Source organism: Panicum virgatum, chromosome 4K (assembly GCF_016808335.1).
Source record: "Panicum virgatum strain AP13 chromosome 4K, P.virgatum_v5, whole genome shotgun sequence".
Lineage (NCBI taxonomy): Eukaryota > Viridiplantae > Streptophyta > Magnoliopsida > Poales > Poaceae > Panicum > Panicum virgatum.
The window spans coordinates 46,680,021-46,700,946 of NC_053139.1; the positions used below are offsets into that span (position 1 = coordinate 46,680,021).

At 44.1% G+C, this 20,926-nt stretch overlaps 1 protein-coding gene across 1 annotated transcript; it reads right to left on the minus strand.

The window, feature by feature from the left end:
• Positions 1 to 973: 973 nt before the first annotated feature.
• On the minus strand, positions 974 to 5,230 carry LOC120704473 (protein FMP32, mitochondrial-like). Its single transcript, XM_039988870.1, has 7 exons — positions 4,815 to 5,230; positions 4,525 to 4,656; positions 4,356 to 4,415; positions 2,342 to 2,418; positions 2,210 to 2,266; positions 1,457 to 1,523; positions 974 to 1,370 (listed from the first exon to the last, which is right to left on the minus strand). Exons 1-7 carry the CDS (start codon positions 4,977 to 4,979, stop codon positions 1,251 to 1,253), a joined length of 678 nt encoding a protein of 225 aa, XP_039844804.1. The 5' UTR covers positions 4,980 to 5,230; the 3' UTR covers positions 974 to 1,250.
• Positions 5,231 to 20,926: the final 15,696 nt, after the last annotated feature.

Consider the following 20,926-nt stretch of genomic DNA (forward strand, 5'->3'; position numbering starts at 1 on the left):
GCCGCGTGACGCCGCCTACCGGCCGGCGCGCGCGGGCCGTCGGGATCGGGTTGGACGGCCGCGCGCCGGTCCGCGGCGTGTTCCGCGAGGGCGCCCGCCGTCGCTTTCGTCGCTGGAGGCCACTCGCTGCCTGCACATGCCCTCCTAGAGGCATCTATCTATCTATATCTATCTATCTATCGGTCAGGGGTATGGGCCTGCCTGGGCGTATCCAGCCGGCGGTGTCTGTACGGACGAGCTTGCACGACCGCGGCACGCCATGTTCGTTCATCTCCAGGCTCGACGAGAACTAGCGAGACGGGCCGGCTTCAGGATGGGCACGATCGACCACTAACGAGCCCCATGATTTCGCAACAATTTTGTGTGGATGCACGGCACGTCGGCACAGTAGCGTTCTGGTGTGTACAACAAGGCATCAACTATATTTGTAAACCGCTGCAAAAGTTAATACCTGGAGAAAATTTCTTCAAACATATCCGTACGCACGCTTGCAGAAAAATAAGCAGAGGGAGTGGGTTCAGTGAAGAAGCTGAGAACGACGGAGACCCAAACTGTTTGTTTTTCTCTTCCTCTTCACGACGGCAGCAATTGGTCGGTTTGCCAATCACAGAGTAAGAGCAAACTACGAAGAAAAATATATAGTCCGATTTTTTTGTATTACCTTACAAAAATGCATTCAGATAACTAGATAAGAGCAGCATATATAGCAACTTTTTATAATGATGAATCGAAACTTAGTTATCATAGGCCCGTTAAGAATAGATGCAGAGTTGGGCCAAACGAGGCCTTCGTAGCTTTGTCACGTCCCGCCATTGCAAAAAATGAACACCGCACGTGCAACTAGAAAGAAGTAATAGTAAGAACAGAAACGATCCAACACAACACTACCACAGAGCATATAATGGTCAGAAAATGGAGCCCAAGATTATGCTGGGACTAGAGTGCCACGAACACAATACGAGGTTCAACAAAGTTAAGGATCCAACAGGACAGAGCTTCAGCAGAGCGGAACCCAGCATATTAATCCACAATGGTAGACTTGTGCACAGGTAAAGAATCATTTCGGATGCATTTCTTCCACAGGCAATCTATTTTACAAGTTTGGGCAACATCTCCCTACCAGGTGTTACAACAGTTCCCCTGAACACGTTTTGTCCCCTCCAAAAACTAGGAACAGAATCAGAACCTATCCTCTTCTAGCGGGTTTCCACCGATGAATTTGGGTAAACAAAAGAACGTATTCGCTTGCTTCACATCACGATGCGGAGAACGGCGAGCCCGACGGCTGATATCGAAACAATGGTACCTATGCAGTATTTGATGACATCATACTTTGCTGCCTCCAACTGGGCCTTCAGTGAGTGAATTTCCTGCGTATAGCAACAAAGCATCAGATTGGTCTCTGGTGCAAAAAGATGATTCCACGGACATACAGCCTTACTTCACTACAACTCACCTTGTCAAGCTTTGTGGTAAGCTCAGTAGTTTCCTCATTCTGCTGGGCAAGTTCATCACGTATGCGCCTGGAGCAATTGTGTTTCAATCAGGTGTCATATTCGCACATAAAGTAGTTTTTAACCATGCAAGCGATTATACTAATGAGATGCAATCATCGCTGCTCAGTGGCATTACTACAACATTAATGCCCAGTGTAACTCATCAGAAACTAGGGATTGTTTCCAAAACAGCTCAAGGGAGGAAGTGCGAGAGCAAAGATTTCACCAGCTAATGGTGTCATCTATTGGGAGACACTCTATATAAGTGAGTTTTCCTGATACATAGAGAACGCATGCAAATCAAACACTATATATAGCACACATGCAGGGGTGGATTGGATCATGGTGCAAAATTCTCACTTCAACTACATAGTCTAGCAATCCATCATTGTTCACAATGTATTTCCACCAGCTTAGCAATGAATGGTTTGCATCCTAGTTAAGAGAGAAAATTGCAAGCATCTCAACCAAGGACACAATGCCTTTTCATGTGCAAAGGTGAACAATGACAACTAAGAACTAAGCAACTCGAATCAAAGGCCTGGGAAACAGAATCATGACCAAAGTCACTACAACTCTCTTTATAATGTATATTCTGTTTGTTCTATATAAAACTTCGTAGAAAGTATGGATTCTAATGTTTCAGTGGTCAGCACAACCGGTAGGCAGCTAATAGGAAAAGAACTGAATAGAATTGATACAAGTGATCTTACCCTCTTTCAAGGTTCAGATCCAACCGCTGACCTGCAGTGACCTTGTCAATCTCATACCTGTTTAACACAATGAATCATTCACTGAGTATGCTCATTCAAATTCATGATATAAATAGTTGAACTAATACTGACTTCAGCTCACTCCTCATCTTATCAATATCTCCACGAAGTTTCTCAGTCTCCCGCTGTAGCAAAGAGAAATGGTTTTCCTGCAGAAAGAAAAGGTCCTTTTAAGAGATTGGTCCTTGTAATCATTACAAAGAAATAAAATACAGAACAAAGCACTAAAGACAACAGTTTCAAATACTGAAAATGTAAAGAGACAAACAGCAATATGAAGACATCTGAACTGTAATCCATGTGAACACGGTGCACAGAAAAAGTGAGACCTGTTTGCAGGTTACTTGTTTCAATTGAGTTGGAATTGAAATATGCAGTTTCTGTATACTAGGTCCAGCTAAAACACTGCAGTCTGTTCTTGTTCTTCAGAGCACACAATAACAACAACAATGCTTTTTATTCCCAAATCTCAAGCTAGGATCACATTAAAAAAAACAGCATCATGGATATAAACCAGAGTATAAGAAATGTAGCTTCGGCCCCTTAAATCCTAGACAGGATTTCTGGAACTCTGCACTTTGAAAGAGAGAATTATGGGTAGGAATGCTATTGAAAATGTATCAGATTGGTCTTACAAATTATATAATGGATAGATCAATGCAAACACGACAGATAGCTGAAACAATGGTGTCCATGAGCAATTCCCAATGATTTCATATGGGCACAAAAATATGATCCTCCTAAATACAAGACATCAAGAACACACACGCAAAAAGTCTCAGTCTATCTGAACAATATACTGCATGATAAGATCGATGAAATACTCCCTCCGTTCTAAAATGTAGGTCGTTTTGGCTTTAGTAGATTCATAGTGTTTGTTATGCATCTAGATATAACATATGTCTAGATACATAGCAAAATATATGAATCTAGAAAAGTCAAAACGACCTACATTTTGGAACGGAGGGAGTATTAGGTATCATGTCCAGCCAATGAGCAGTTAAGCACAACCAGCAATATATTCTTGAAGTTCAGAGTGTGCAATAAAACATCAGCTACTGTTGAGTGTTGAGGACGGGGAGGGCGTAACATAACACAACATCTTAAATGTTTCTCAAAATTATTTTGCAAAACATTATAAACAAAAAACCAGTAGATTGCAGAATCAAATGGAAAAACTGCGAATGCATAAGAATAGAATGGATGAGAATTGAATATCTTCTCGACAGGAAAGTATAAAATGTTCAAAGAAGCATCTATCTATGAAACAAACAGGCCACAAATTTGAAACTAATCGTTCGAAATAAGAGACAGTGGTGCAATGTATAATAAAAACAATCACAAGTAATACAAACATACATTTCTGCGTTGAGTGCTAATAATCATTTTGACAAGGAAGATAGGTTTATTCCTCCCCAGATTTGCTCCCGGCATGCCCAGATTATTAGATATCAGATATTTACTGGAAGGCTCGGAGAGGTTCCACACTGGCATTTCAGATGGATGTAAGCTGATTCGAGAAAGAGTGCAGTAACTGATACAAGGCAGGTAGTGCATCTGATAAGCTTGAACTAATGTAACTTGGTGATACGAGAATAAAATTTCAAGGTAATGATCTTACCTCATGATAAAAGGCCAAATGTTAATACAAGCAAGCAAAAATGTACCAGACTCAGTATAAATGAAGACTGCCAAAATGATCAAGATATAGCAAACCCATCATAATCTCATACTCGAAAAACAGATAAAGGAAATATAAATGGTTGTCAAATGAACATATCAACCCATAATCCCCATTCTCCCATCAATTCCACAAACTACAAGGGCCCATCATGGAAATGAACAGCAACTCTAAACAGGGTTGTATGTTCGTTTCAGTAATGCTCAAATGGAACATTCTAAAACAATCCAGAGAGAAACCAATGCTAAGTGTCTTCACCCCCCAAAAAAAATGCTAAACGTATGCAAAGTTCAATGGGAAGCCGGCAGCAGTTTACGTGGAACTTATACAAGCTCCAGATCAATTTCAATGAAAATTCAGAAACAGCTAATTCTCGTGACCCGACTGTTTAGCTTTGAACAATACCTGCGAGCTCTGCACTTGCGACTTGAACTTGGAGATATTGGACTCCTGCAGCATCTCACTCTGCACACAGCGAAGCAAGGCCACCAAATCAGGAAGACAATTTAACCCAGCCATCCACACAGCCTGTCAAACCCTAAGAAACAATCCGGCACGCAATGTGGGGCGTTACCTTCTGCATCTCGGCCTTGGAGACGAAGGACTCGGAGATGCTCTCGAGGCTGTCGTTGAGGACCTCCGTGATCGCGGAGGTGATCGCCTCCGCCTGCTTGGTCGGCACGCCCTGCGACTCCAGCTTCCTGACCTGCGACCATCCCGCAGGCGGGAGAGAGCGCGCACCCACATCAGCGTCCCAAGGGAGGCATTTCGCCGAACACCTCTCCGGCGCAACCCGGCACGAGGCGCACAGCATTTGCAGAAAATCGAATCGGAACGGGACGATGCGGAGGGGACATTGCTTACGAGGGCGAGGGTGTCGACGAGGAAGGCGCGGCGGCCGTTGGTCTTGACGAGCTGCGAGATGCTGCGGGCGGTGCTGGGCGCGGCCGCCCACCGCTGATGCTGCGGCCACTGGTGCTGGCCGTGCAGGAGCAGGGCGCGCCTGCAGGCGACGGCGGCGGCGGCCATCTCCTCCTCCTCCCGACGCGACGCGGCGGCGGCGGAGGGTGTCGGGGCGCGAGCCGGTGGGGAGCGGCCGGGGGCCCCGGGCTAATAAGGCTGGGCGGGAGGGCGGCCCCGGCTTCGTTCCCGGGGGAAGCGGTGGTGGCGGGATTGGAGGAGGCGCAGGCGGGGGGCGGTGGCGCTAATTTGGGAAAGGCGAGGGGGACGGCGAGGGGGCGACGACGCCTATATGGGGAGTGGGGGAGGCGTGCAGTTGAGACTTGGGGATGAAGAAGACGCGAAGCAAGGGTAAAAGAGGAAAAACCAGGCGGTTTCCTTTTCTTTTCTTTTTGAAAAGAAATGGATTTCCCTTGTTATTAGTACGAGCTTAACCGGTATACAAACTCAAATTCAAATGCCAATGTTTTTTTTTTTTGCTTTTGTGTGAAAAGTGGAGTCTACGCTATGACTAGTATTATCCATTGGGCCTTGGCTTTCGGCGGAGGAGAAGTTGCCGTGGGTGTTCCTCGTGGCCGTCGGTCGGTGCGCTGGGCGTGGTTGGCGATAAGCCAATGACGACGCACCAGCCACGCACCCAACCGCCGCCGCGGCGGTAGAGCACACGCACGAGCAGCCACAGCACATGGCCCGGGAGAGGACCCGACCCGACCCGACCATTCCAATCTGGCAGGCTCCGAGCCAGACGCTCCCGGGGCGGTGCGGTGACTTGGCGCCGCCGATCGAGTTGATCCGGTCGGATTCGATTCGGGTTTAACGCGGTGAACACTGGCCCACGGCGGCCCAACGGAGGACACCACCACGCGTTGCACGTTTCCTCCCAGGAACGAGGCAAAGCAACCGCAGCCGCTGACTCGCACGGCTACACTTCCACCCACGCGTGCGCCTGCACTGCAAGTTGGTGTAAAACACGTCGTCAACGGTTGGATCTTCTCCTCTCACACCTCTCACCATAAGCACAAGAACACAAATAGACAAAATACAATATAGGTAGAACTTCTCTTTATTCCTCGTATCGATCATTTGCAATGAAGATCTCCCTCATATATATACTCCGACCTATGATTAGAGTTTTGGTAAGAGCCCACAAGCAATCGGACATGGACTAGGACTTCTAGTCCTTCTTTCCTTCTATATGCAGTCCGGTTGTTTTACAACACTCCCCCTTGGGCGATTACCGCGAAAGCATAAGCCTCGTTAAAAACTCCATCCGAAAACCCAGCAGGAAAAATGGTCATTGGAGAAAATAGTGCATATCAACCGCAATTGTATTGCATATGTTGCCTCGTTAAAAACCTTACGTGAGAAACCAAGTAAAAACTCACAAAAGGAAAAAGAGCACAACAATAAACCTTCTTGCTTATATATAATTCTATAATTACTATTCTTCATGAATAGGGATCAATCTTCAAGATTATGCATGAACTTCATGGTTCTTGCAATAATGATCTACAAGATCTCAAACAATTAAGTGGTACACCTTCATGGTAAATCAAAAATTAATTATTAAGTTGATTCCTTCAAGGTAATACTCAATGAAAAATATACTCCCCCTCATAGCGACATACTTTGAACTTCGGTGTTCAAAAATAATTGCGCATGAGTAATAATATTTAATTAATACAATACATTTAGTCTTTCAGAGACTTCTAGACTACGATTAGGAGCTATGCTTCCAGCAGTAACAACCACTTATGTAATTATGCAATACAAATAAATATTTTATCCTTTCATAAGAATATGGGGACAATGAGTTGCAAATTTATATACCTTCTAGGTATTACTCTTTCAAAACTCAGTGTTTGAAATTGAATACTACATCAGCAACTCAATCCTTATTTCTTTAGTGTATGCAAAGTCTAGACAATGATCTATTCAGTAGATCTTTATTTAGCCTTTTCCACTATAGATAATCGGTCTTCATTTGGCATTTAAAGGGGATGATTCAATTTGCCAGTCACCAATATACCTTCTATGGTATTTGAGGATACTTACAATTCAGTGCTAGCTAGCAGCTATATGGGCACATGCAGGTGCTTGTATGGCACATTCAAAGCCATTTTATTCCTCATTTCATTCTTAATCATTCGGGTCTGTACGAGTCTTCACTTATATCTTTAGGATTATTGGTGTTTATTCAGTAATTGACTGATAAGTCATTCATTGACTATTTTCTTCAGGAATCTTTAATTTTTCAAGAATAATATTTCTCTTCTATGAGAAATTTTCTCATAATAGATAGAAGTGATTCACACAATCTATTCCTTCTAGGATATGCTCTTCTTGAGACTTTAAATGTTCATTCAAGAATATTATCTACCTTAGACATTTTAATATTTAGTATGAGATTAATTATATTTCTTGCTACTTTATTCCTTCGAGGAAAATGAGTCCTTCACGGATCCTTTCTCATGGATTTTCATAATCCAATGATTAACTGCATAATATTTCTTTTCATTCATGCCATTTGCCAGATATGTCGCAGAATATTTATTCATACATAATGGGAGTTTACTAGTCTTTTGAAAGACATATGAACCATTGCATTTCACCATATCATTATTTCACAATGACCCGTATAGTTTGAACTTCTAGGTTCAAATACTTTCTTCATGGTCCAACCTCAATTGCTTTCTTTCATTGACCCGATATGAATGTTTCATGCAACTCTGCCATGGACTTTAGTCTTGGATCCATGTTCTCGTTTAGAGAAACATTTGCAACTCTAGAGGTAGTGTTGTCGACATTCATTCAATTCTCTCATATCTTCAGGATAATTATCTGCTCATCCTAACACAAAATATTGCGCGCGCTTTATAGTGTTAGGTACTCATCTTCATGATGATCATTTCTTGGTTTGTGAGGTATTTAACCTTAAAGGTCTTTTCTTTTTGGAATGTGAGGAGATTCTCTGTAAACTGTTTGACAAGATCATGTTATCTAAAACCAACAGGCGTCCCCATAGATTTTAAATTAATGACCAAGTCATTTGCCATGGTGAGTATATTATTAAATACCCGGGATATATCACACATAGCTTTTAGCTTCTAGTTAATAACTTCATGTTATTTCTCCTAATTTCCAATGTCCCGTGAGTATTCATTATGTGCATATTCTCACTGGGATCAATTTCTTCAGGGAGTTTCACTCCAAGTGTTTAGCACATCAGGTGGCACCGTCCATGGGCTTCCTGTAACACCCCTGTGTTAATCGTGCTCGCTAATCACGTGTTTAATCGCTAATCATGGCTTAAGCACGTCATTAGTGCTAAATGAGTTCGTATAGTAATTTTCGACTTAGCTACGTTCGATCTCGTTTTTCTCCTTGATCCGAGCCTCAAATCAACTTTCGCCCAAAACAAAAGTTGTAGATCTTCTCTTCCTCTACAACTTTTATTTTGGCCAAATTTCAAGGTCCTATATCAAATTTTGAGTTTCAGGCGGTCAAACGCGAGTCAAATTCGGTCAAAACCAGTACTGTGCTTCTCCTGTTCTCCTGTGCGCGCCCATGCCAGCGAACTGGCAGCCGCCGACGATGCCACGCATCGGCCGTCGCGGCGAACTTTGCCCTCCGTGCTCCGCCCTTATCCTCGCGCACATCCTGGATGCTTCTCGTCCGTTCTTTCTACTTCCTCGAGCTCCCGTCGAGCTCAAGTGGAGCCGAGCCCGTGCAGTACGCCGCCGCTCGCCGCGCCGGCCATAGCTCGCCACCCCACCTCGATCCTTCGTGCCAGAGCCTCCCTCGCCTCGCCCTTTGCCTCCTCCACACGTTCCCGAGCTCGGTCGCGCCCAAACCCGGCCGGAATCGAGCCCGCCGAACCCGGCCGCCATTGCCGCCCACCGGACCTCCGCCCCTCTCTGTCGAGCCCCTCTCCCGGCCCTTCTCCGCCCAAATCGAGCCCACGGTGAGCTCGGTCGCGACCTCCTCTCCGTCCCCGACCTCTTCCCCATTCAATTTCCGCGCCGCCGCCGCCGGGAACGTGCTGCGCCGCCGTCGGCCGCCTTGCTCCCGCCGCCGCACGCCGCGGGCAGAGCCCGCGCGGCTCAGGGCCGCGCCACCGCGCGCGCCGGCGCCACCCGGCCGCGCTTGTGCTTGCCCCGCCCCGCAGCGCCGCCACCTGGCCCTGCGCTGGCCGGCGTGGCCGCGCCATCGCCGAGCGCCGCCGCTCCCGCCGCATGCTACCGCGGGCGCTCTGCGCACCGCGCGCGCACGCCGCGGGGCCACCCTGCGCGGGCCCCACACCCTTACCGCGCTCCCCGGGCCGCCTGCTCGTCCTAGCCGTGGGCCCGGCGAGGACGCCGCCGCCGCCGCCGCGCCGGCCACGGCCATGGGCGCGGGCACGCATGAAGTAGGGGAGGGCGCTGGGCTCCCACTGACGTGTGGGGCCCGGCTGTCAGCCCCCCTTTTTGTTTTATTTGTTTCCAGGAATTATTATTTATTTCAGCTGAAAGCTATGAAAATTTGTAGAAAAATAAAGAAAAATACGAAAATTGTAAACTAAATTTTGTTGAGTTGCTTAGATCGAGATCTTCAGAAGAAAAGTACTTATGCATGTGAAATGTCACTTTTTCCCCTACTAAAAATTCAGTTTATGTTTAAGCTAGTTTATTTAATACCGGTTGTTCCGTTGCTCTAAAAATTATGAAATTTATTCAATAGATTACTCTTTGTATGTGTAATCCACTGAAAAATTTTCAGGTGCATGACCTATGTGCATATTTGTGGATCTATTGTTGTTTGTTTTTCTTTTCTAGGGTTAAAGTAAATACTTTTCTATATCAATAAGTGTTGGTAATTTATTTATGCACTCCTTATCAGTAGTTTTTCATGATAGAAAAGTTGTGCTACTAGATCCTTGTGGCGTGTTAAGTTTTGATCTTTATTTAGTTCCTAGCTTCAGCGTTTATCCTTTATTCTTGTGGTTAGTTAATTTTAAGTCCGGAGTTTATGTTTTCCTTGTGCTCTAGATGTGCGATTAGTCGTCCTAAGTAAGTTTAATAGCTTTGATTGAAAGGAAACACTTCGGGATAAACTAAGTTGGAAATTAAACTTGCCTAGCAGTGCCAAGCCGTTTCCTTTATTGCTTGGTTTCTTTGTTGTTCGTTAAAGGATTACCAGTCATGTCATATTTTAATCGCATTGCATTGCATCCTGGCCGCCATGCATCGTTTAAGTTAGTGCATGACATTCTTTTTCATACGTGTAGACGCCACGAACAGGGGCGGAGCCAGGAAGTTAATTTTTTCATTATTAGGGGGGCCAACCATACAAATTTATATAAAAATTTAATCAAAATTTAAATTTCTAACATAAATTTGGGGACCATGGGGGCCAGGCCCCTGTTCGCCCCCTGTCTCCGCCCCTGGCCACGAACGAAGCCGTCTACGAGCTGGTTGCTGAACCGATCCCGGAGCCGCAAGCAGGGGAACCGCAAGCCGAAGCAGCCACCGAGCCAGATCCAGAAGACCTCGTTAACCCCACTGACTTGCAAGGCAAGCCCCAGAGCATAACCCTTAAATTTAGTATTCAATGTTTATTATATAATTATTGTGCATTTACATTTCTAGGAGTTGATTGGAACCGTAGATGCATGATCCCTAGGTTTCCTCAGTTACTCTACTAGTGTGCAGGTCGTTAGTACTGCCATGCTTAATTAGGACTCGGTAGAAGTCGAGTGATTCCTGTCACTCGCGAGGTATAGGTCCTTGTTACTTATGGCAAAGTGGTTTGAGAATGAATCTGTGAGAAAAGAAGAATGGAGACCGGGCGGAGAGGAATTGGATTATGGATATGGAATGTATGGAAAGTGGACCTCCGCCTGTGTCGATTGAGGACCGTATCGTTGTTGGCACATTGATCGAGGATTGAACAGTACTAACCACATGCCGGAAGTAGGAGGTAGTCGAAACCGGTAAGCTGTAGACCTAATTTACAACGATAGCTCAAACTGCGACCTGCTACTCTGGAAGTGGAATGATGGCGGGTGTTGGAGTGTATGTCGCCTCCGGGTTCTCTGGGAGTTCGCTGTGAGGGGCCCTTCACCCTGGTTTTGGCAGGCGTGGTTTAGGTGTCGTGGTAATGACGAGAACAGTTGACGCGTGTGGCCCGGCGTGGTTTGCATGTGTCGTGTGAGTTAGGTCCGCCTTGCAAGGTTAAATCGGATCGATTCGCCGTGACTCGCAGTTATGAGAGCCTTGATCTCTCTGTCACATCGTAGTAAACAAGTGGAATGAGAATGGCAATGTGATGAGATATGTTTATGATACTCTTGGGAAAAATATAATGTGATATACCATGCTTGCTCTAGATGTTTATGCAAACCTAGTTGATATTTGTACATTAAACTTGAGCTAAAATATTGAAAGTAAGGATCCACCATTAGTCGCTTTCCAGCAAAAATAAACTCCAGAGCCAAAAAGCTTTGCATGTCTAGATAGTGGACTAAGTATACCCATAGTCGGGTAAGCCTTGCTGAGTATTAGTATACTCAGGGTTTGTTGTCACCCTGTTTTCAGGTAACTGCTGGTGGTTGAAGCTAACCAGGATTCACATCCGTGGGATCGATGTGGCGACCTCACATCTTCGTAGTATCGTGGTTTTGAAATCAAACTTTTATTTAACTTCCGCTACCGATTGAACTCTGATAACTTTTATTCAAACTTATTTGTAAAACTCTGCATATTAGCCTTAAATTTGAGAACTTTTGTCTGCTTGTAATCATCTGTGCTCGTCTTCGTGCGAGACTTCCAGTGTTTTTCGATCCTTAACCCGACAGACGTCCGGATTACACTGTTTTAAGTGCACAATAACTTGATTAACCATCAAGATGATAGTTAGCGCACTTAAGCCGGTTTAATTTGGACGATTCTGTTACACTTCCTTACAGTTTTATTGTTCTGGCATTATACTCCACTTCATGCGAGTATGATTTAGTGCGTGTTTATATTCCCACTTCAAGCTTCCAGGAATATTTTATGAAAAACATTCTTGCTTCCAATATAAGGCATTCATATGGGCTTTCTCTCCCCCTAATGTCGATATTAGATCTTCATTAGTAGCATACTTCAAAACTATCCCCATAGGCACAATATAATGGAAATTCATATCCATATTTCTCCAACTTCAAGTTGATGCCCATTTATGTATGCTAAGATGGTGAAATAAAATAATAATCACACGCACGTCTTTTAAATATAGGGGTTATTTGTTATATACAGTGAGCTCGACTTTATTAATGTAGTAACATTAATACTACATTCATTCGATAATAGTGTGCAATGTGGTATATTCGGCATACCTATAATTTGCACAGTTCTAAGTCTACGAGACTATTTTTATTGTTTTGCTTCTTTCTTTATTTAGCCCATTTATAATCATAATACTGATACAATATACTTCAAGTATGTAACATAAACTTCAAGTTTATAAATACACAAAGTATAATCTACATGGAATTTCTTCTAGCAAAATTAATTGCTCATTCATTCAAGAATTTCCCATATACTTTTGATTCTATAAACCAAATTGTTTTCCACGTAATAGACTAACAGGTCTATTTTTCCTTTCATTTATCCGCAAATCCATTCTGGTTGGGTCAACCAATTTTTAATTGGATAAATTCATATTGAGCTAATTCTAGACCAGTTTGCTCCCCCTGATCTTAGCCTTCTTGACTAAATATAATTAATGACTTCTTGTCATTTTGTATATGTGCATACAACACATGAGTAAGCCAGCATGCTAGCTGGTTGATAGATTATTACGATGGACTACTAGCCATCTCAATAGAGTGGGAGCTGCTACTCAACAGGAGAAGCTTGAGTGAAGCATAGCATTCAAGCTAGTGCAAATACAAAAATAACATGATGGCTACAAAGCTAGTGTAGAGCGGAATTTTAATGTGATACCCGTGCAAGGGTTCCTAGTCAATGTAATGACATGCTGGTCCTTACATTGGAGTGAAAAAAAAAACTATTAATTGGTCATTCTAAGTGACACAATGGTATATGGACTACAAAAGTATGTGCAGAGCTACATGCTTAGTCATTGCAGTGACTATGGCTACGGGCCAACTTGCACGTTGATTGTCCCAACAATCTAACGGGATGAGGCTCTGAACCAACAATCTTACAGGATTAGGGATATGCCTATTAATTTTTTTAATATACTTTATCCATATTCTTCATAGACCTCTATAGACCAAATTTCTCCCGCTTTTCATACCATAATTGTACTTCAGGAAATGTTAAGCTTCAGGCATGATCTATGAAAAAGTTTCATAGAATTAAATATACTGCTAGTATATATATAATATGGTATGAAATTCATATATTAGTTGTACTATTCAATGTACAATAATGCGGTGAGTAGAATAAACTTCAAGTTATAGGGCTTATGTATTCAATACATAGTTGAGTAATATATCACTTCATTGCCAGATTAAATCCTTCAGGATAAATTAAGAAGCGTGTATATTACTGTTCATGTGTTTCTTGGAAAATTCTGTTTCCATTCTACCTACGAGGTAGTAGTGCACACTAACCTTCATGGTTACTTGAGGATTTGTGGAAAATATCATTTCAGATGAATATTTAATAGGCAATATAAAGCAATTATTTACGATATCCAGCATGTAATTCTTTAGTTATTCCATAAGATTAAACTGATTACTACAGGTAAAATATGCTACAAGCATGTGGACAAAAGATAAGGTGAGAAAACCTATGCAGAGGTAAGAAACACCATCTCTTGAATTTGCCCTTCTAGTCTGGGAAAAATACTTAAATTAATGCTATACTTCATGTTTTAAAGCAAACGTAATAGCCTACTCTTCATGAGTATAACCAAATTCTTTGTGAATATAATTAATAATGCAACTTATGTAAAAAATTCTATCTATTTATGGTTTAAGGGGTGAGTATGAAACTTCTTTGTCTCATTGCGTCTCCCCCTGAGACTAACATCACTTCTGGAATGTATTTTATTTCCTTCCACTTCTATGGCTTATGCATCTTATGATTGCATAAATATTGTTTTATACTGAGCTTATGCACATTCTTCTCGAATTGCAAAAATGTCTACATGACAAACAATATATTTCTTCAAGAAAACATATTAAGTTCGCATAACTTCATGTTATGTCTAGCTCAAATAATTAATTTGCTTCTCAAGAGTTTACTGCTAGTAAATCATAATGCCATATTGTAAAATAAATGTGTTCTGGACCAATAAGCTAAAATAACTTTTAGAGTTATATAGCATCTCTTCTAGAAATTATATGGTGTAGGCTTCAAACCAATATTATATTTCTTCGAGAAATAATAGACTTCATGTGACATTCTACATTATTTATGCAATTGATACAAGCACACTTCATGTGTTTAAATGCATGAAGTAAATGCAAAATTAATTATGATTGGTTAATCTATTCGATAGATATTTCCCAGAACTTTTCTAGCAAAATATTTACCTCATTCATACAATTGCCAGGAAAACATATAAAATAATACTCTCAGGGGTATTATGTCTGAGGTTCTTCAAGATTGCATGAATATCTCAAATTACAGAATGCGAGTGTAACTAATCTGTCTTCAAGACGGATTATCCTGAGGTGTTTTTCTTCTAGAAAAAAAACTTCAAAAACCAAAATGCCATGGGGTTTGTCGTAATATTTATACTGATCTGTCCAATTCATTTGCCTTCAGGGTGTACTACGCTAAATAAGCTTGAGTGCTTGACTACCCTATTTTATATTCGTGAGCTCTCCTTCATGGATTGTTTGCTGTGGTTGCCTATTACAGGCTGCTTGGCCTGGTACAACACACGTCACAAAAATCGTCTCCTCCGCCTGTCTCCCTCTCACCCGCGTGCAGCGTCGGGTGATGTGGGATACAGAAAGAGGCATGCGCTCTGTCGCTTGAAGGCAAATGAATCCCGAGAATGCGGCTGCAGGCCGACGATGGGAGCCGTTTGATGCGTGCGGCCTTGCAAGGCAGTATGCACGTGTGCGTGCATGCGCTTTCTGTAGGCGGTCGGAATTAGCATCACGATGTCATGATAATAGACCGACGGTGCAATGCAGGGCTGTATCTCTACTATGAGCTAGCACTAGTGCAGGCACATTTGTTCGGATGGCACCGGCTGCTCTGCTTCGTGCAGCGTATGGCTACGGGCGTTATGGAACTGCAGTTCGGCTGCAGGCGAGAGATGAAATTCGGGTGGATGATGCTTCAGGCGGCGATGGCGAGTATGCGCGTGCAGGCGCAATCGCCGGGGTCGGGGTGAATTTGGGAAGCTCAGCTGCCAGTGAGTTTGATTAGAGCGAGTTCGGCATTTTGTCCGTTAGGTTCAGCCTTGGAGGTTTGGACGACGGTGGCGTCTGCAAGACTGCCCTTCTGTGCCGGGTTCAAGCTGCACTTGCCTTCATGCTATGAGCTGTGCTGCAAGCCGAGGATTTGCATAATAGTGTATCTGCGAGATGCTTCTGTGCGAGTGATCTTTATGATCTTTGTTCAGAACTATCATGCCTATGGCAATGACAAGATCGTTTTAGCTGCCAGCCATCATGCACGTGGCACTGCACAAACAAAATTCCACCCTTTTTTTCATGCCCTTATATATTACTGACGTAAAGTCAGCAACATGTCCCGTGTCAGTGTCGATCATGGAGATCAATTTAAGTATACGACTTATTAAGTTTAGCAAATTAAATCTTCCAATTCAATGCTTGGATTCACAGATCTAATCTACTAAAAAAATTTTATACCGTGCTACTTTATTAAACGAACGGATTCGAAGCCTGTCGCGTAGGACAGTTCGGCAAGGCCGGGGGACCTACCTGCGTGATGACGAGTCGGAGCAGATCCGATCACTGGCGACATTGAAGTAGTCCACGTCATCGAAGTAGCCGATGGCGTGGATGACGGCGAGATTGCCGGCATCGAGCTTGATGACAACTCCTTCGGCGCGTGTAGTCGATGAAGAGCGGCCGTGCTGATAACGTGTTGTAAAACACGTCGTCAACGGTTGGATCTTCTCCCTCTCACGCCTCTCACGATAAGCACAAGAACACAAGTAGACAAGATACAATATAGGTAGAGCTTCTCTTTGTTCCTCGTATCGATCATTTACAATGAAGGTCTCCCTCATATATATACTCCGACCTATGATTAGAGTTTTGGTAAGAGCCCACAAGCAACCGGACATGGACTAGGACTTCTAGTCCTCCTTTCCTTCTATATGCAGTCCGGTTGTTTTACAACACAAGTTTCCTTGGCTCAGATGCTACTGCATGCCCTCGCTCTTCCCCTTCTCAGTTAATGTTTTCATTTCCTTACTTTTTTTTGTTTGCCAAAGGGGCTATATTAATAAGAAAGCACAGTACATCCCTGGAGTTTTATAGAAAACACCCTAGAAGACTATGAAATTACAAGATAGCACCCCAAGTCTGAGGCAAGCCTCTGAGTTCATGGTCGCCGGCGACCAGGATCGATCCACCTTCCTCCACCATGAACGACTCCAAAGCATGGATACGCCGCATGAGCCAACGCCTGGACACTCCAGCACACATCATAGTCGCTGAACGAGAATTAGTCGTCGTCGTCGTGCAGGGAGAGGAAGAGGGGTCCTCCGCCGGCGGCGAGCAGACCCGCAGTCCAGCATTGGAGGCCAAAGCAATGACGCGGACAGAGGGCGCATCCCCAGGGATGCAAAAAGGTCTTCTCCTTTTCGCAAGGATGAAGAAAAGCGCACCTGGTACCGCCGCCGGCGAGCAGACCCGCAGTCCAGCGTTGGAGGCCAAAGCAACAAAGCGGACAGAGGGCGCATCCCCAGGGATGCAAAAAGGTCTTCTCCCTTTCGCAAGGATGAAGAAAAGCACACCTGGTACCGCCGCCGATGAAGTTGGAGAAGAAGATGAGGAGGCAGCCCACCACGAGGATGAACCAAGATCAGTCAGCTTCCCAACCACCACCGGGAGACCAGTACCGGGAGACACTGCCTCCCGCCGAACCCGCACGGATCAGCAGAAGCAAAAGCCGGCACCATGAAGCAGAGCTCGTTACCGTCGCCGTGGACGAAGACGTTGCCTCATGCTTCACCGGCAAACCTAGCTACCTAGCACTAATCTACCCTAATACTAGTAGCAATAAGTACGCCGGCCCCCGATCCACCCAATTCCCACGCCGCTCTCGGCCGCCGAAGTGGCCGCCGGCGAGAGGAATCAGGCGGATCGACGACGGAAGCGAGGAACCCCTATTTCGCCTCTCTCTACTGTAGCGCTCGAGAAAGGGGAAAGGGGAGGTTTGGAAGTCGATGCTCTGGATGACAAGAACACATTCTCTAAGAACTGCAAGTGTCCTATCCAGTTGTGATTGTATTCACAGTCAAGTGAATGTGACAAGGACAGGTGCCTGCAAGCACTCGTGGTAAGTTTTCTTGTAATTGCATGCCGCACTCCATACCAACTAATCAAGTTGTGACCTTGTCCTTATACAATGTTACTGTAAAAAAATTCTTAAAGAAACTTTAGTGAGCCCCCTACATATAAAGTAGGGGCTGAAAGTGAAAAAACACACTCCAGCAGATCCCCTACCCAGGTCCTTACTCTAGGGAGACCCTTACTTTCCCCACCCAGCCCCTTCTTCCGCGCGTCCGTGGGGAGGCCCTGCTCGGTGGTTGAAGCCGTTTCTGCTCACACGCACGGATGGAAGCCAGGAGTCGTTGCCTTCGTCCTTCGCAAGGCCGACAACCACAAGGTTGTTCTTGTCCGCTGCCTCGGTGTTCCAGAGATTCCCATTCACGACGGTCGTGCTCACTGACTAAATCGAGTGGGTAGTGGCACAAATCAAAGAGAGGGAGAAGAGGAGGATCAAGGTTATCACCTCGCTGTCGAATCGAGGTCCAACACTGTCAAATCGAGCCTTGTCACAATGAAATCAAGCACTGGAGTTGTGGAATCGAGCACTAATGCCCAGCGTGTCGCTCGCCTAGCCCATGCGCTACTCCTCGCCTAGCCCATGCGCTACTCCTCGCCTAGCAGCGCGCCGCGCGCGCTCCTCGTGCTGCTCGCCATCTGGCCTGCGCGCCTAGCCTCACACGTCATTGGTCGCTCGCTGGCCTCCGAGCGCTGCAGTTGACTAGCCCCGTGCGCCACTCTTCACCCGGCGGCGCGCTGCTTGCCGTCCACCTTGCAAGCCTGGCCCCACATGCTGCTTGTCGGCTGGTCTCTGAGCGTCGCTCGCTGGCCGGCCTTCGAGAGCTGTGAAACGAGATGAGATCGACAGGTGGGTTTGTGGAGTAGGGGTTGTTGCTGAAGTTGAGGTTGAAAAACATAGCCATAGAAAATTGGAGGAATCCCTGCTTAGAAAAATTAAGGACCTCAAGTAGGGGTTATTGTTGGAGTTGCTCTTATGTGTTAAGAAGGACTAAATCCGTGCTAGTAGAAAGTGTTGGCCTGTGTTACAAGGAGCATGACGTGGTGGACCGGTTGAAGTTGACCGAGTTGCAGGTAATCTCTTTACTGATAACTGCATGTATCATGTTAAGGTCACTTTTTTGTTATCATATTCACGTACATAATAGAAGCATCCAAGTGATTTTTGAAGTAAGTGGGTGCGCATGGCTGCATCCTCATGTATTCATGTTATACATGCATGCAACACACATCTTTTATTAACACTAATTTTGATACTCTCATGCTTGCTTGCTGCAACCCTAATCTTTGTCATGGTTCCCTCAGTTTGTTCCCTCAGTTTAATTATGCAAAGTAGTTGTTTATATCATCTGGCTTCTTAAAACCCAAATCTTTATCTTTCGTTGCAGAAGTAGTTGTTTGAGGAACCAAAAGTTTGACATCAACCTGTTTGAGCAAAACAATCAGGAGATTCAACTATTGCTCATTATTTTAAAATCTCAATGCTATACTAGTATCATTCTACTTTAAACATAATTTAGTTCTCTATCTTTTGTGCGTGAAAACATACACTTATCTTTTGTTGCAGGGTGTAGAAGAATGGGAAACACCCAAAGATATTGATCTTTTTCACAATATGTTTCTATGTTGGATAGCATTGAGGTGGTAACTCCACCATATATTCATTTTTCCTTTTACATTCTTACTGAGCTTATTTCAAGAAATATTTGTTCCAGTTATAATATACAAAATTTAGTACTCATCTATACTACAAGAAGGATGCTCTGAAGATTGTTGTACATGAAGATGATCCACTCGAATTGATGGATCAGTGACAAGGGAAGAAAGGGACACAATTATTAAAGTTATTCTATGTTGAAAAATCGGTATCCCTAACCTTGATATGGACTCCGAGAAGCGGTACCAAGTGATACCAACTCTACACAAAAGAACTCAACTCTTTATTCATTCACTGAGTAGCCACTGTCATGACACACCTACACTCCATAGCTACATGCCACCTCCTACTTGATATCTCTTATGCCATGGTGTGGCAAGAGGGGAAGTGAGCATGTCTATTTATAGGTGCTCATGTGTGTTGTGGTGTTGTTATGTGGCAACTTCCACACTCTTTTTTACAAAATATCTAATTCTAGAATTTTTCTCATTCTTATCCAACCATACAAAATATCTAACTTTAGAGAATTCATATCTCTTGCTATTTCCAAAAATTTTTAGAACATTTTTAGGTACGCATTGTTATTTTCAGCATTCTATTTTCCAAAGACTTTAATCATCTCTTAATTGCTTCCTGTTTACTTAGTACCTTCTCATTATACAGAAATTTAAGTCCAAAACATATGGCCAAATAATCTTTTTGTTCAGTGCAAGGGAAGGTGGCGTAGGATTAACTTAACTGTAGCTATAAGGGTCATAATTTCTGATATCTTCATTGGACCAGATTTTATTAAGCAAATTTTATTGGACCATATATTTTCTTTAACCTCCAATTAATAAGCAGCGTGCTAGCATAATCCTTTTTCTCCTGTCATGAGAATTTTTCTTTATAATAATCCATGCGTTGGAAGCTGCTCCCTACTTTGTTGCACAATAAACAATAAGCATATTCCACCTAAAGCCATTATTTGCATCCGTTATAATAAATGATCCTCCTATTGAGGTTGGCCTAATAAGTGGTAGATTGTGCGCTGTCAAAAATACTTTTTTTTTCACAGACATGCACTTGTGATCGACTTGGAAGTCTTGAACTACATGCGCTAGTTAAATATCTGATACACAATCTATCACGGCTCCACACGTCATTTGTTTACCAGAAATTCGTGCACCTCCCAAACAAAACTCCATGACTGAACTATCATCCATGCTTGTAGAGTCAAGACGGCGGCACCGGGACATCAAAATCTCAGGGCACACTGCCAAATTTGCACAGGCTCTCCGAGCCGAGCCAGCCAGGCAGCATTGCCAAACTTGGGGGCGTCCGCGTGCTGCCGGTTGCAAACCGCGCCGCATCACATGGCTCCGTCGCATCGGAGGCCCTTTCGTGGCACTGCATGCAGGTCCGACCTGCTCCGGCCGTCGCTGCCACTCCGGCGGTAACGTCGCCGCCGGCCGGCTTGGAAGTGTCTCCGATAGGAAGTTGCAGGAGGAGACGGTTTTCGGAGCGCCCCAGATATTTCATCGCCTGGCATCAGGTGGACACTTCCTCTGGGAAATATGTCTCTTTGTTCAGTCTTCAGGTCGCTTTGCTGTTCGTGCCAAAAAATTGTTTCTCTATTGATAGATGAAGGGTTTGCTAGCATTAGTCCAGAAAAGTTCTTGAAATCTATGCTATGTTATAACCTTATAGGGGAAAAGGGCATACGCAACTCCCAAAGCCAATACGATAGCATGGACAGTAGAAACTTTGATGTTGATGTAGGTTGATGACGAAATCACATTCTTCTACGCAGAAATCACGACATGATATATATATATATATATTTTTTTTTTTTCTTGCGTGTTCAGTGAAACGTAGATCTTCTGC

Bases quoted from the DNA above. Each gene is read 5' to 3' on its own strand.
- LOC120704473 (XM_039988870.1), bottom strand. From the start codon at position 4,979: ATGGCCGCCGCCGCCGTCGCCTGCAGGCGCGCCCTGCTCCTGCACGGC. The intron at 4,657-4,814 runs GTAAGCAATGTC...GGATGGTCGCAG, and splicing joins TCGTCGACACCCTCGCCCTC to GTCAGGAAGCTGGAGTCGCA. The intron at 1,371-1,456 runs GTGAGTTGTAGT...TGCTATACGCAG, and splicing joins TTACCACAAAGCTTGACAAG to GAAATTCACTCACTGAAGGC.